This window comes from Canis lupus, chromosome 26, assembly GCF_011100685.1.
Source record: "Canis lupus familiaris isolate Mischka breed German Shepherd chromosome 26, alternate assembly UU_Cfam_GSD_1.0, whole genome shotgun sequence".
In the NCBI taxonomy this organism is placed as follows: domain Eukaryota; kingdom Metazoa; phylum Chordata; class Mammalia; order Carnivora; family Canidae; genus Canis; species Canis lupus.
The window spans coordinates 26,948,729-26,965,697 of NC_049247.1; the positions used below are offsets into that span (position 1 = coordinate 26,948,729).

General features: G+C 49.7%; 1 protein-coding gene and 1 gene segment (V, D, J or C); both read left to right on the top strand.

Moving 5' to 3' along the window:
• Positions 1 to 16,969, top strand: part of LOC119869150 (immunoglobulin lambda-1 light chain-like) — a 1,083,218-nt gene that overhangs the window by 307,417 nt on the left and 758,832 nt on the right. The gene's annotated exons all lie outside the window — the stretch shown is intronic.
• The window catches only part of LOC119866215, a 743,285-nt gene that overhangs the window by 8,468 nt on the left and 717,848 nt on the right, over positions 1 to 16,969 (top strand). Inside the window, 1 exon segment of the V gene segment in view lies at positions 14,423 to 14,426. Within this exon segment, the coding sequence occupies positions 14,423 to 14,426 (4 nt within the window).

Genomic DNA, 16,969 nt, shown 5'->3' on the forward strand with positions numbered 1-16,969 from the left:
CCTGTGCAGTACACCATGTATTTAACCAACCGGAGTCATTAATGAGTTGGAAAAAAAAAAAGCCCTGTCACCCTGAAACTCCATGGTGGGCACCTCTCCATTCACCGCCCTGGGCTACGACATCGTCTCCAGTCAACTGCAAAATCTGGATGTCATTGCAGGAGTGCTGGGAGGGTCAGAGAGCCTGGAGGACTCAGTGTCTCATCCCAGCAGGTGGCGCCGTGAGACAGGTCCCTTGAGGCCATGCTTCTGGTCCTGCCCAACTAGGGAAATACTCTAGTAATTCTTGCACACTTGGCAGGTAGTGTCCTCACTGCCGTGTGACTCTGCAGCATCTGTGCCCCTGGAGGTGCATGGGTGCTCAGCTCTGACTCCCTCCCTTGTTCATGTTGCATCCTCCTCCCCGTGTAGTCATTGCCCAGGCTGGTGTTCAGGCAGGACAGACAATCCCTCATCTGGAGAGGTTCCCATGATGAAATGAATCACCTGCAATGCTACCTGGTCTAGGACAAGGGACCACTGTGGAGGGGAGGATGGGAATGCCAACCGTGTGGCCTCAGCCAGCAGAGCCCTGGGCTTCTCTGTCCTGTCCTCTCCTCCCCTCCTCCCTCACAGACTAGGGGTTCCCTTCAGGGATGAATAGAAAAGATGCAGGGGTAGGGGAAGCGTTTGCACTACTTGGTTCCCATCATCGTTGTGTGTGGTCTTCACCCTCTTCCTTCTGTCACCTTATGGCCTCCAGCTTTCCTTTCAGGACCCCTCAGACTAAGCCCTCAGGCTTGGGGTTAATGTAGCACTCACATCCTTCCCTTGGGGGAGGGAAAGTTTCCCTCAGCCCTGGTTGTCTGTGAATGACTCCACACCTTGCACAAATCATATATGGTCTTTAGGTGACATGGGAACAACAGACCCACCACCAGCCCTCCACCTGCCTTCTCAATTGACCTCACCTGTGTCTCTCCAGCCATTCCTGACTCTGTGGGTATTGCCCTCCATCCACCTGACACTCTGGACCATCCCTTCCTCTCCCACAGCCTGGAGTCCAGTCAGTCTGCTCCCACTGTTCCACCTGGGGACACAAGCCCCTGCACTTTTCCCCATTGCCTTGGCTGTCTCGATCTTCCAGCCCCTCCCTCCTCCTTATGACCCTTCTAGGTCTCCCTGTCCCACATTCTGTACTAGGATGTCCACTGAAGCTAATTCTCTGATGAGCACCCCTGAGGACAGGCACAGCTGGGATGAAAAATCTCACAGTAAATGGAGGGGAAGGAGGTCAGAGGATGGCCCTGAACTGGTCCCTGCTTGAAGCCCAGGCCCTGCTCTGTCTCCAAAACCCTGGCAGCTTCATCAGACTGTTCTGTGTCCTGTCAACCCTGCTCAAGAAGTGCCCAGCATTCCCACCCTCTGTGTCCTCCTCTGCAAAGATATGTGTCCCCCCAGCAGCTCCTCCTCACACTCAGCACATAGAGCCAACCCACCTCTCCTGGACTCTGCCCACAGGGACAGAGACTCTCTGCTCTGTGTTCCCTGTGTCTTGTCCTCAGCTCCACAGCAGTTCCTGGCACTCCTTGGAAGAGGACTGCACAGATCCCTCCCTCTAGAACCCAGTCCATGTAGGAATCCTGATCAGAGACGACACCCCAGGACCTCTACCCATCCCTAGAGGGTTACTCTCACACATGGTGCGAGCACAGGAGCCAGAGCAGCAGGGAAAGAGGAGGCTTGCCTGAGGTGGGAAAGAAGGAGATTTGCCTAGAGACCAGCAGGGGGAAGTAGGATGGAGTCTGGGGGTTTCTGCAGGACAGGGGTCCCAGTTATGCAATCCCTCCTCTGACACAGTCCTGGGGCTGGGTACCTTGCTTTCAGTGGGAACTAAATAGTCATGCCCTCTCTGAGCTGGGATGGGTACTTGGGCCTGGGTCGGTGTGGGTCCTGGCAGCTATTTCCTCCAGGCTCACCAGGGGGAAGCTAGTGCATCAGGAATCCTCCCTGTCAAAGGGCCACAGACCTGTACATGCACAAGAGGGAGAGACAGGCGTGATCACATTTGCATGAGCAGCCCCTCCTCTGTGAGGCCGTGGAACAGGGAATAAGACAAGCCAGGGCAGCCCAGACCCATGTTTGTGGCCTAAGAAGGTGCTGTGCCCCCATGGTATGGACCCCTGTCCTCCTTGTGCTCCTCTGTCACTGCATAGGAAGGGACAGGCACCAGTGGTAAAGGGGGGAACCCCAGCCTGAATCGGATCCCTGTGGCTCAGCTCCTCAATCACAAGCACCCTGTCTCTTGTCTTCATTGTGATGTGTGTTTGTTTGCAGGTTCGCTGTCCCACCCTGGGCTGACCCAGTCGTCCTCCCTCTCTGCATCCCTGGGAACAACAGCCAGACTCACCTGCACCCTGAGCAGTGGCTTCAGAAATGACAGGTATGTAATAAGTTGGTTCCAGCAGAAATCAGGGAGCCCTTCCTGGTGTCTCCTGTATTATTACTCGAACTCAAGTACACATTTGGGCTCTGAGGTTCCCAGCTGCTTCTCTGGATCCAAGACAAGGCCACACCCACACTGAGTAGACCCCTCTCTGGGTGGGTCTAGAGCTCCAGCTCCACCTGAGGCTGATGCACAATTGCAGCCATGATGTCCTGAAAATGGAAAGAGCAAGAGAACCCAGTCCCTCAGGGAGGGACGTCTGGTCTCCCAACAATTTGAGCAGCTGAGATCAGATGAACTGAGGTCTAAGAAGGGGACATTATCGAATAGGTATTGCACACAGGAAGTTTGATGTTCCCCTGCCTCAGGACCAGCCAGAACAGCAGTGAATGTAAGGTCCCTGCATCCCATTGCATTGAGGCTGCATGAAGGGAGCAGAGTGGCATCAGCAGGAGGATGGTGCAGGAGTTTCTAGCATGCTTATTTTTCCAGAAACATCAATTTAAAGTAGATCCACAAGGCAAATTCCTCCACGAGACCTGAGGATTCCAGTGAGCTGTTTCAGCCCCTGGGTGGAATGAGACAGAAGGCAAGGTGCCTTGAAGGGGGAAGGGAAGAGTTTCACATGGTGCCCGTGAGCTCTGCCCAGATCGGGGGCCCAGCTCAGTGGGTATCCCTTATCCTGGAGTCAGGGTGAAGTGTGCCCCTGACCTTCCTGGAGACCAGAGCCTCTGCCGGCACCCAAGCCAGGCCAGTTCCCATGGCTGCCAGTTCCTATATGTCCTAGGTCCTGGCCCACAACTGGTCCTTGCCAGCTTTGGGGGCCTCCAAAACCCTTGTGACACAAAGGGTGCTCAACTTTATCCACAGCTCCAGGACACATCTGTTCCTTTGTGACCTCAGCCTTTCTGTTTGTCCCATATCAAAAAACCTAAGAGAAGGGAGGCCCCTCAGACCTAGAATTTTGACTATGATTGTCATCAGCCTCCATGCAAGGGTAGCTGCATGTACCCAGGGGCCTGAAGCTCCCCATCAGATACAGGATCCCACCAACCCAGGAACAGCCCAAGCCCTGTGGTCCCAGGTGCCAGGAGGGCTCCTGTACATCCAATCTCCTGGCCCACCTTCGTTTCAGGCTGACTCCAAGGTCTTAGCCTGCAGACTGACTCCTCTAGACACAGGCACCAACTGAACTCAATATCAGGCCAGAACTTACCAACCTAGACACAAGACCACTCCCCCACTGTGGTCCTCAAACCTGGTCACCCATGTAGATGCAGAATCTCAGCCCACTCCCATGGTGTCAGTACCCAGGCCCATCCCTGCAGAAGGTGGAGATGGACATGATGGTCTTCCAGGTACCAAGTAAGGAAACCGCAGGGAGAAGGTGGCAGAGGGAAAATTCTGAGCATGAGACAAGTTCTTTGAGCAAATAAAGTGCAGAGTGTGAGTAATCTGGGTGATTGTCAATAATGTTACCCTCAAGAATATATAGGTTCACCATTTGTAAGAAAATGTTACCTATTGAGTTGATAGCCCAGAATATGAGCAATAATTTATAATCTCCACATTTCAACACAATCCTACTAAAGACTCCATTGTAAAATATGTGAAACCAAATGAGGTTTATCCATAAAAGAAAATAATCTGTACTGGGAAAAATTAATGATGGAATCAATGAATGAGAGTCTTAATATGTCCCTAGAGTGTAGACTGTATTCTAATACAGTGGCCTGATGGGAGCCACTCTACTGTACATCTGTGAACACACTGTGCTTCTCGGATTTGTCACAGATACAACAAATATGTTGGTACAAAATTAACAAGGGGTAGTAGACGGGGAGGTGGGCGAGGGGATGGGGACACTGGGTGACGGGCAGTGAGGGAAGAACTTGACGGATGAGCACTGGGTGTCATACAATATGTTGGCAAATCAAACTCCAATAAAAAATACACAAAAATAAACAAAAATGGGAGGTTGAAACGCAAATACATTTCTGTGAGAACATGTGGAACTCATGATTCTAATGCCCAAGATATGGAACCCCTTCTGAGAGTCAGACCTGGCCATGCCAATGGGGAGGGAACTGGTGAGCCCTGGAAACCAGCTGGGCTCTCAGGGCTTTGGGCCTTGCCTTGGTGTGTGCCCTGTGACCAGGAGGGGCACTGAGGGACTGCCCTGTGGTCCCTACAGGGCTGCTCAGTGAGGACCCGTCACTCAGGGTGCCTGGGACTGAGAACTGCGATCTGAGCTCCCTGGTGGGGACTCAGCATCTGTGTCCCCTCTGGCCTGGCAGTCTCCCTGGGGACTAGTGTGTGGTCTCAGCAGGTGATTCCCCCCAGGGCTCTCCCCAGGGCTGGAGCCACCTCCATCATCCTCAGTGTGTGGTGTGAGCAGAGCTCCAGGATCAGGGCCCAGGGAGGGGCTGGGCAATCAGTGGGTGGAGCCCATGTACAAGGACAGCCCCTCCTGTGGCAGAGGGGGAAGGAGAAGAGGAGGCCCGGGGAAGCCCAGCCCACAGAGGGGACCAGGGACTGTGTCACCCTGCCCTGGGATCTTTAATTAATGTTCATTCTACTCTGTCAATGCACAGGTCAGGACGGACCTCAGGGACACAGAGCCACTGTCAGCCTACGTCAGCTGGTCTAGCTTAGAGGTTTGAGGAAATTCAGTCTGGCCCCTGATCCATCACCCATGAACGTGTCTGCAGGTTCTCCATCCCAGCCTGTGCTGACCCAGCTGCCCTCCCTTTCTGCATCCCTGAGAACAACAGCCAGACTCACCTGCACCCTGAGCAGTGGCTGCAGTGGTGGCCATATGCTGGTTCCAGCAGCCAGGAAGCCTCCTGAGTATCTGCTGACGGTCTTCTGAGACTCACCAGGGCCCCGAGGTCCCCAGCCTCTTCTCTGGCTCCAAGGACACCTCAGCCAATGCAGGACTCCTGCTCATCTCTGGGCTGCAGCCTGAGGATGAGGCTGACTGTCACTGTGCTACAGACCATGGCAGTGGGAGCAGCTCCCGATACTCACAACATCTCACATAAGGAGAACGTGAGACAAAGACCCCTGGACCCACAGTCATGGTCTGGAGCTAATTCTCAGAGAAACTTACCTGGAGATACATGCAGGGGCACATGTAGGTAGGAAGGTCTGGATTCTTTCCTTTTTTTTTTTCAATATTTATTTATTTGTTTGTTTGTTTGTTTGTTTATTTATTTATTTATTTATTTATTTATTTATGAGCGACACAGAAATAGAGAGAGACGTAGGCAGAGGGAGAAGCAGGCTCCCTGCGAGGAACCTGATGCAGGACTCCATCCCTGGACCTGAGAAGACCACCTGAGCTGAAGATAGATGCTCAACCGTTGAGCCACCCCGGTGCCCCAGAAGGTCTGGATTCAAAAGATGAAAGATAAACACTAAGGGGATGTCTGCAAAGTGACACCTCATAGGACATCCGAGGAAGACTGGAAGTGATGAGGAATCAGAGCCCAACTGCACAACCCTTTGGGTGCTGGAGAAGATAGACAGGGATAAATACTGTGTCTGCAACTGAACCTGCCACCTGGCAAATATTCATACACAGTCAGTTCCATAAAGTGTGACATTTGTCACTGCTGATGTACCCACAGCTGATACACTGTCTATAACCCTGGTCACAGACAGTCTCCTCTCTCTGAACCAGAAACCCTTGAATTTGGACAAGATCCTGCACTCTCCCTGAAAACACCCCCACCCCCTCCCTCCTCTTCTCCCCTCTGCTCCCCTGTCCCCTTAGGCTTGTCTCTCCCTCTGGTTCTTCAGGTCTGAGCTCTGTCTCCACCTCAGGATTTCAGTGAAAACCACAAATGATCTTGCTGAAGTTTCCAGTCCCCAGGGTCCATCTATGGGGAGAATAACCAGAAATTAGGATTGCATGTGAAACCCTACATTCTCCTTCTGATTTCTGTCACTTGTCAGCACCTGCCCGTTGGATTCAGGGATGTTGTTACAGGGATGCTCACATATGAGTCCTTACTGCCTGGATCAATCCTCCTTCAGGTAGAAGGGCTTTGAGACATGGGCCTTGAAATCCCAGCTCCAGGACCTGAAATAAAGGGCAATCCCCCAGTGTGTGGAGAAGGCTTAGAAGGGAATGAGGGCCACTTGGCCTAATTTTAGGTCACATGTGCACAAAGAAGTACATACACACACATTCACACTCACAGTTGTCTCATCTCTGGTTGTATATTGTCCTGCACTCTGCAGTTTTTGGGCTTCTCCATCAGTCCAAAAATTAGGCTCCTCTGTGCTCACCAGCTGTCTTTGATGTCACAATCTCCAGAAGGCACAATCCCTAGTAGCAGGGAACACAAGGGACTGTGGTCCTGTCACCTGGGCAGCCAGGATATTCTCTGAATACCTGTTGTTTGGGACAAAGCTGACCCTCAAGATTCCTAGGGAGACTCTCTGTCCCTGTGTGCAGCTCAGCCCCCCACCATTTCTGGGCTCCAATAAGCACCCGAGGCTGATCAGTACATTGTCTAGGACCCCAGCCTCAGGGCTGATTCACCAGAGGTCAAAGCCCCTGGGGATGTGGGTCTCACCCTCCCTATGCTCTCAGGGCTGGGCTGTCACTCCCAGAGTCTCACCAGGGACACCTCCAGCCAGGCTGGACCTCTGCTAAGCCATCTGTTCCAAGTCAGGACCATAGGGTCTGTGGCCTCAGGGAGGTGGCCCCTCATCTCCACTCTCCACCACTCACAGGGGACCTTGACAACAACCCTGGGTCCAGGTGCTTTTTGCCAATAGAAATTCATTCTCCTACCCATGGGGGGCTGAATTAGCAATTGCTCTGTCCTGCACATGCTGGACCCAGGCCCCAGCTGTGCCCACCCCAGATATGAGTGGGACCTGGAATTTCTCATCTGGGAAGCTCGTCTGTGTATGGGAATTCCAGCTCTCAGATGGCTGTGAAGTTCATACAACAGGGTCCTCATGGGGGCTCATGGGCACCACTTCTAGTTTTCCTGCCGCATGATCAGATCCATGATATAATCATAAGGTTAAAAAAAGAGACAAATCATTTTATAAAATGTTTATAAATGTCTGTTTAAATGAAAGCCAAAATAGTTCCTTTTTTAAAACGTTTTATTTATTCATTCATTAGACACATAGAGAGAGAGGCAGAGACACAGTCAGAGGGTGAAGCAGGGTCCCCGCTGGGAGCCTGATGCAGGTCTCGATCCCAGGACCCTGGAATCATGACCTGAGCCAAAGGTAGATTCCCAATCACTGAGCCACCAGGTGCAACTGCACTGAGGTTTTAAATGCCGCTTCCATCGTTATTCTCCGTGCAGTCCGCACAGATCTGTGAACAATATACTCGTAATTCCACCTGCGTCTTCACAGTGACATCATCATTGAGTCTTAGTCAATGCACAGTGAGAAGATTTTCTTAAAAAGAACATTCATCCAATTTATGTGCACAGTTGGTCTAGGGGGTGACCAATATGCAATCTCTTCCTCTGGATTCTTGGCAGAAATTCTCCAGGTGTCACATCTTCCTGCTAAAACACCCTGTCACGTCTGCCTCTTGTGCTCTGAGGTCAGTGGCACACACACAACCAAACGTGGCAGGGCTCCTGCGGACCTGTGTCCATGTCACTGCCCACAGGGTGGGGAGAACTAAAGTTTAAAACAGGTGAAAACAGTGAGAGATGACAACGATGTTGAGTGTGTAACCTTTCCAGGAAAGCACACGAGAGCTTCCACCCACAACCTGGAAAATCTCGCTCCCTGGGTCTTCAGTCTTTCAGGAAACTCAGAGAAGGAGAGGGTTGCAACCAGGGTCATAATATAGGAGGAAGGTCTCAGCATCCTGCGCAGAAGTGGACACTTGTAACACGGGGACCCTTCACTCCTCTGGATGTGACAATGATGTCAGACGAATTGGTGTAGCAGCACCACTTCAGTCCTGAGTGGCCCATGAAAAAAGCAAAGGGATCCATGGCAGAGACACAGAGAGAGAGAGAGAGAGAGAGAGACAGAGACAAAGACAGAGACACAGACATAGAGGGAGAAGCAGGCTCCCAGCACAGAGCCGGATGGGGGGCTTGATCCCAGGACTCCAGGATCATGCCCTGAGCCAAAGATAGATGCTTAACCACTGAGCCTCCCAGGAGTCCCTCACATCAAGACATTAGAGTGGAGCCTTAAATATATGCCACAGTCATGGGAGACCACATGCAGGGAGACTTGTCCAGATCAAAGAGGAGAGTGGACAGAGCTCTGGAGATAAGACCTATGTCCTATGGCCAACTGATCCCCATGTCATACAGGGTGAGGTGATGTCAGGATGCCAGATGGCGATTGAGGCATATTTATGAGGGGTCAGGCTTGATCAGAGATGGGAACACCACCTGGCACTGACTGTGGCCTCTACTCAGGGCTCACAGCTGGGACCTCCATAACCACACCCCAGCCCCAAAAAGCCCCTCCTCTGCCCACCCCCCTGACATCCTCAGGCAGAGGGACCTGACCCAGTGCCAGGGAGGGGTCAGAGAGATGGGGTCTCACTTGCATGGAAGGGCCCCTCTCTCTCAGAGGATGAAAGGGGAAGGGAGAGATGAGGGGAGGCTCTGCTCAGCTGAGGGGCCCCTGAAGACAGGATCAGTGATGACCTCCACCATGGCCTGGTCCCCTCTCCTCCTCACCCTCCTCGCTCACTGGACAGGTGACTGGACATGGGACAGGGGGAGGGGTCCTGGGAGGACATGTGGGGTCCAGACTCCAGCATCACCCTGCCTATTTATCTCCTTCTTGCAGGGTCCTGAGCCCAGTCTGTGCTGACTCAGCCGGCCTCAGTGTCTGGGTCCCTGGGCCAGAGGGTCACCATCTCCTGCACTGGAAGCAGCTCCAACATCAGTAGATATAATGTGAACTGGTACCAACAGCTCCTGGGAACAGGCCCCAGAACCCTCATCTATGGTAGTAGTAACCGACCCTCGGGGGTCCCCGATTGATTCTCTGGCTCCAAGTCAGGCAGCCCAGCTACCCTGACCATCTCTGGGCTCCAGGCTGAGGATGAGGCTGATTATTACTGCTCAACATACGACAGGGGTCTCAGTGCTCGCATAGTGTTCCAGGCCTGTGGGGAAGTGAGATAAAAACCCACTTACCCATCTGCAAAGTGAGTGAGTGCGGCAGCCGCTGCCTGCTTAGGCTCCCCCTGGGTTTCTGATCATTCTTCAGTTGATGCCCTGAGCCCAGGGGCATCTTGGCAACCTCCCGGGAATGGCATTTGCTTCATCATCTCTGACCTCAGAGTCACTCAGAGTAGCCCATTGTGCGCAGAGGGTGTCAACGGAGAAAGTAAGCTTTGTCCTTGGGATCAGGGACAGGTTCTTTTAGGCTAGTGAACATTCACTTGTCATCGTCTGATTTCTCAGTAAAAGAAATACTCTTAGGTCGTGAAGCTATCATGGTCCTTCAACCCCATTCCTGTTCTGCTGATGCACATGTCAGCTCTTTTTGCAGCTGGGAACATTGTTGCCTTAGCTTCAACCAGAGGACAAGTTCTTATTATTTGATGATTGCGTGGTACACATAAATCAAAGCCACACTCAGAAATATAAAAGGTAAAAAAAAAAAGCTTTCTAGAGAAATATCCCTACATGAATGTTTATGGAAACTTTATTTATAATCAAGACAATTCAAAGCAATCATAAATCTGCACACTTCTTTTATAGCAGCTTTTTATAAAATGACCAGACTTGAAGTAATGAAGATTTACTCCAACCTGATGTATAGTCATAGAGGGTGATAGTAGTCAACATTTAATGAAATAAGTTCTTTTTTTAAATTTTTATTTATTTATGATAGTCACAGAGAGAGAGAGAGAGGAGAGAGAGAGAGAGAGGCAGAGATACAGGCAGAGGGAGAAGCAGGCTCCATGCACCGGGAGCCCGATGTGGGATTCAATCCCGGGTCTCCAGGATCGCGCCCTGGGCCAAAGGCAGGCGCCAAACCGCTGCGTCACCCAGGGATCCCTGAAATAAGTTCTTAAGTTCAAAAACATGCATGAATATTAACTGCACATTTCTTCAGGACGAATAACATAAAAGACTAAATTCCACATCTTGGGAATCTCATTGTATTTTGGAAGAGGTGGGAATCTAGAGGTGGTAAGGAGGCCAGTGATTAACAGCAGGTGGAGGAAGGAGGAGGGGGAATGTGTGAGGTGACTGTATTAGTGGTGATGTCACTCTCCTACAGGGATGGTGACATCGGTCGCACCACACTGCTGTGTTGTCACAGCTCAGTAAACTGGACCCCAGAGCCACAGCTCCTTCATGCAGGCAGAGAATGTCATCTAGGAGTCTGGGGTCCATGACAGAGCTCACAGGGTAGTATCATCCCATCCACTTCCCCAAGGAGGTGTGACCCCTTGTCCCCAAAGGGGATGGACAGGAAGGTGGGGACCAGAGGGAGTGTGAACAGGAAGTTTGAAAAGGGAGCAAAGAAACTGCACATGAGCCCCTTAGGATGACAGAGTGTGTCCCCTGGGCTGAGGGCTCAGTCCTTGTCATGTGTCGGGGCCGGGCCTGGAATTGAACCATGACGTCCATGGTCACAGATGATGGGAGACATCATTGTCCCTTGAGGAACAGAAGGTCCTGTATTGTGAGGGTCTTGACCTTTCCATAACCAATGTCAAGGTCGGACATGCCCTTATGGTTCTGGAGACGACTGCCCTAGGTCCCTCAGTTACAACACAGGATAGTTTGAAAACTAAAGGTTGATTATTTATAAACATGTAAATTACAGCACACACCTGGGGCCACGGACAGAGGTCATCATAGAGGCAGAGAAAGCCTGTGGCCTCCCCACCAGGAGTGTAGACAGAGGCTCAGCTGACAGAGAAGGAGTTGAGGTGAGAGACAGAGACTGAGGGAGACAGGGAGAGACCAGGCTTCAGGGACCCACACTGGAGTCCATGGGGGCAGCATCCCTGATGTCTTTGTCCATGTGCTCCCTGCCCTGGGGATGGTCCTGACCCTGAGCCTCACTCTGATCCTGGAGAAGCAGTGGAGCAGTGGGGACAGTTGGAGACAGTCACCAGGCAGGAGCCACAGCAGGGGGTTATGAGCCATTTGGGGTCATGAGGTGCAGCCTCAGGAAGGCTGGATGTGACCTAGGTGTGGCCTGTCCTCCATGCACAAGGGGTGATGACCCACAGCACTGGAGGCAGAGGGCTCTGCTCTGGAATCCTCTTCCCTCATCTCAGCCAGTGTGGACCAGGACTGGGGCAGCAGGAGACTGGGAGCCTGTCCCTCGGTTCCATGGGATGCTGTGCATCCGCTGCCTGAGTCTGGGCCCAGGTCACACCTGCTGTCAGCCCCAGAAACCCCGAGCTCAGAGAGGTCCTCCCAGGCCCTTCCCATTACAGGCACCAGGAGAGGAACTGGGAGTGGGTAGCAGTGACCAAGATGATATTCTCCTCCCTCTGGAGACCTAAAGGTTGTAAAACAGCCCCAAGCTCTGCATCCCTGTGGCTGGAATCCTGGGGATGTGCAGGTCAAGGCAGAGGTTGGGGTTCTCCACCCCACTTCTTCATGATGCACATATCCCGGGCACTGCAGCCTGACCTTGGACATTCAGCTCATGCTCCTCCATGACTCCTCATCCCGCTGGGTTGTAAAGGTCTGCAAAGCCCCCAACACATGGTCACTGGCCTCAGCCTTCCTGGAACATTTTTATGCAAGAGACGAGGAGGGTCACGTGTCATGACTTTGACACCCAGTTTACCCCTGGGGACCTGGGGCAGAAGGGAGGACTAACATCACCACACACTGCAGGGACGCTGCAGGGAAGGCCCCCGGAGGCAGCCTGGACTGAGGGACTCTGCCTCCTGGAATCCTGTCCCCTGTCCCACACCCAGGGTATGGGTTCAGGGTACCATCTCTGGGCTGCAGTGTGAGGACAAGGCTGACAATTACTGTACACTGACAACTGGGTCAGTGGTCCTGGTCACAGTGACACACACAGAGGAGATGTGGGATAACACCTCAGCATGCCAATGGTCTTGGACTGTCTCCCTATTTAAGAGAGCTTGAATACACACTAATTTTACTGAAAGTAGATTCTGGATCACAATATCCTTCCTCCCAGTTTTCTATTTACACCTTTCTGAAGACACAAAAGAAATAAAAACTGAGAAGAAAGAGCTACAGAAAGATGTTAGTGATCCAAATTGAACTTAGCCTCGGGGTCCATGAAGGTGAATGGATAAAGAAGATGTGGTCTATGTACAATGGAATATTCCTCAGCCATTAGAAATGGCAAATACCCACCATTTACTTCGATGTGGATGGAACTGGAGGGTATTATGGTGAGTGAAGCAAGTCAACTGGAGGAGAAACATCATATGATCTCATTCATTTGGGTAATATAAAATAGTAAAAGCAGTTATAGGGGACAGGAGAGAAAATGAGTGGGAAATATCAGAGATGGAGACAGAACATGAGAGACTCCTAACTCTGGAAAACGAATAAGGTATGGTGGAAAAGGAGATGGGCGGGCGGTGGAGGTGACTGGGTGATGGGCACTGAGGGGGGCAGTTCACGAGATGAGCACTGGGTGTTTTGGTATATGTTGGCAAATCGAACTCCAATAAAAATATACAAATAAAAGTAAAATTAGATCCTGTTGTCACGGTGGTCCTTTTCTCTTCCCATAAAATGTCTACTTTTATAAATTTAATGTTCAGAACAAAGGGACGGTCCCAGCAGTATGAAAGTCCTACTCAGGGTGGACTCTGCCCTTCCAGCTGTCAGAGCAGAAACCTCCTCTTCTCTCCCAGGCCTCTGCTCTCAGGACAGGCCAAGGCTCACTGCGTCCCAGGTATGAGGCACTAGGCTGTGGGGATGCTGGGTGAAAACCAGGCCCAAGAGGAATACCTGGCCCATAGCTGTGGACTTGACCCTCAGTTGTGACATCAGGGTTGTGGTTAGGAATGGGGGATTTGAGGTCCTGAAATGTTGTAAAACCCCTGACCCTTCTCCAGGGACACTGGTTGAAATAGTCCTGTGGATGTGACTTCCTACAGCTAACACCACTAAGGACATCCTCGGAGGGCCTGTTCCTGATCCGCCAGTGCCTGCTTGCAGCCTCCTCTCCTCCTGTACAGAGTGGAGCTTTGCAATAGTCCTGGGTGGAGGGGGATGGCTTGGATGTCTCGTGAGGAGAAATCTGAGTATTTGCTGCAAATCCCTTTGCCTATGAAGCTGTTGTGAAGCCTCAAATGTAGAATTCACCTTTTGTGGAGGGAAGAGCAGCAAAATGGGAGTTAATATAGTAGGAGCTCTTTGGAAGATGCCCTGAGTTGTGAGCTAGCACAGCCTTGTGGCTACTGCCTGACTTTCCTCCATGGACTTTGTCAGCTTGTCCTCCTTGACAAGATACTCACAGGGTCTCAGATAAGGAGTGAGTGAGACAAATCTCTGGACCCAAGGATCTTGTCTCTGAACCCCCATTAAGGAAGAAACTTATCTGGAGAGACTGAGCAGGGTGGTCTCTGCCACACGATGATCTATCCTTCCACAGGAAACAGAAACATTCCAGTAATGCACACAGACTAAGAGAAAATGGAACATTCCAGAAGACACAGACATATAACATAACAGAGCCGAAGGCACCTCGCCACTCAATGTGGAGAAGATGAACAGGAAGAAACACCATGATCCAGCTGAACGTGCAGACTCCAAACATACTTTCACACTCAGTTCTATTATCTCATTCCATGGAGATTGACCTTGTGTCACTACTGTTATATCCACAGGGGATACACTGACCATAACGCTGGTCACAGACACAGTCTCCTCTCTCTGAACCATCTCCACAGGAACTTGGACCAGATCCTGCAGGCTCTGCACAACAACACCCCCTCTCTTCTCTTCTCCCCTCTGTTCCTCTGTCTTTGGCTTTGGTCTCTCCCTCTGGCTTTTCAGGTCTGAGCTATGTCTCCACATCAGGATTTCAGAGAAAACCAGAATGATCTTGCTGTAGTTTCTAGTCCCAGGGGTCCAACTCTTGGAGGAGAATGATAACAAAATGGAGTTGCTTTTCGTAGATGGCTTTTAAGATGTTGAGGAATATTCCCTCTATCCCTACAATCTGAAGAGTTTTGATCAGAAATTGATGCTGTATTTTGTCAAATGCTTTCTCTGCATCCAATGGGAGGATCATATGGTTCTTGGTTTTTCTCTTGCTGACATGATGAATCACATTGATTGTTTTACGGGTGTTGAACCAGCTTTGTGTCCCAGGGATAAATCCTACTTGGTCATGGTGAATAATTTTCTTAATGTATTGTTGGATCCTATTGGCCAGTATCTTGTTGAGAATTTTTGCATCCATGTTCATCAGCGAAATTGGTCTGTAATTCTCCTTTTTGGTGGGGTCTTTGTCTGGTTTTGGAATTAAGGTGAAGCTGGCCTCATAGAAAAATTTGGAAGTACTCCATCTCTTTCCACCCTTCCAAACAGCTTTAGGAGAATAGGAATGGTTTCTTCTTTAAACGTTTGATAGAATTCCCCTGGGAAGCCATCTGGCCCTGGACTCTTGTGCCTTGGGAGGTTTTTGATGACTGCTTCAATTTCCTCCCTGGTTACTGGCCTGTTCAGGTTTTCTATTTCTTCCTGTTCCACTTTTGGTAGTTGTGGCTTTCCAGGAATGCGTCCATTTCTTCTAGATTGCCTAATTTATTGGCGTATAGCTGTTCATAATATGTTTTTAAAATCGTTTGTATTTCCTTGGAGTTGGTAGTGATCTCTCCTTTCTCATTCATGATTTTATTAATTTGAGTGTTCTCTCTCTTCTTTTTAATAAGGCTGGCTAATGGTTTATCTATTTTATTAATTCTTTCAAAGAACCAAATCCTGGTTCTGTTGATCTGTTCCACAGTTCTTCTGGTCTCGATTTCGTTGAGTTCTGCTTGAATCTTTATTAACTCTCTTCTTATCCTGGGTGTAGGATCTATTTGCTGTTTTTTCTCTAGCTCCTTTATGTGTAAGGTTAGCTTTTGTATTTGAGTTCTTTCCAGTTTTTGAATGGATGCTTCTATTGCGATGTATTTCCCCCTTAGGACTGCTTTTGCTGCATCCCAAAGATTTTGAATGGTTGTATCTTCATTCTCATAAGTTTCCATGAATCTTTTTAATTCTTCCTTAATTTCCTGGTTGACCCTTTCATCTTTTAGCAGGATGGTCCTTAACCTCCACGTGTTTGAGGTCCTTCCAAACTTCTTGTTGTGATTTAGTTCTAATTTCAAGGTATTATGGTTTGAGAATATGAAGGGGAGGATCCCAATCGTTTGGTATCTGTACATACCAGATTTATGACCCAGTATTCGGTCCATTCTGGAGAAAGTTCCATGTGCACTTGAGAAGAATGTGTATTCAGTTGAGTTTGGATGTAAAGTTTTGTAGATATCTGTGAAATCCATCTGGTCCAGTGTATTATTTAAAGCTATCAAGTATAGAAAGAGCTAGATTGAAGCCACCAAGTATAAGTGTATTATTATCTAAGTATTTCTACACTTTGGTTATTGATTGATATATAAGGCAGCTCCCACATTTGGGGAATGTATATTGAGGATTGTTAAGTCCTCTTGTTGGATAGATCCTTTAAGTATGATACAGTGTCCCTCTTCATCTCTCACTACAGTCTTCAGGGTAAATTTTAGTTTACCTGATATGAGGATGGCTACCCCTGCTTTCTTTTGAGGACCATTTGAATGGTAAATGGCTCTCCAACCTTTTATTTTCAGGCCGTAGGTGTCCTGTCTAAAATGAGTCTTATGTAGAGAGCAACTAGATGGGTCCTGCTTTTTTATCCAGTCTGACACCCTGCGCCTTTTGATGGGTTCATTAAGCCGGTTCACATTCAGAGTTACTATTGACAGATATGAGTTTAGTGTCATCATGATATCTATTCAGTCCTTGTTTTTGCGGATTGCTCACTGAACTTCTTAAAGGGGAATTTTAAGAGTCCCCCTTAAAATATCTTCCAGAGCTGCTTTGGAGGTCACATGTTCTTTCAGTTCCTGCCTGTCTTGGAAGCTCTTTATCTCTCCTTCCATTTTGAATGAGAGCCTTGCTGGATAAAGTATTCTTGGCTGCATGTGCTTCTCATTTAGGACCCTGAATATATCCTGACAGCCCTTTCTGGCCTGCCAGGTCTCTGTGGAGAGGTCTGCTGTTACCCTAATACTCCTCCCCATGAAAGTCAGGGATTTCTTGTCTCTTGCTGCTTTAAGGATCTTCTCTATATCTTTGGAATTTGCAAGCTTCACTATTAAATGTCGAGGTGTTGAACAGTTTTTATTGATTTTAGGGGGGAATTTCTCTATTTCCTGGATATGAATGCCTGTTTCCCTTCCCAGATTAGGAAAGTTTTCAGCTATGATTTGTTCAAATACATATTGTGGCCCTCTGTCACTTTCGACACCCTCAGAAACCCCAATTAAACGTAGGTTTTTCTTCCTCAGGCTGTCGTTTATTT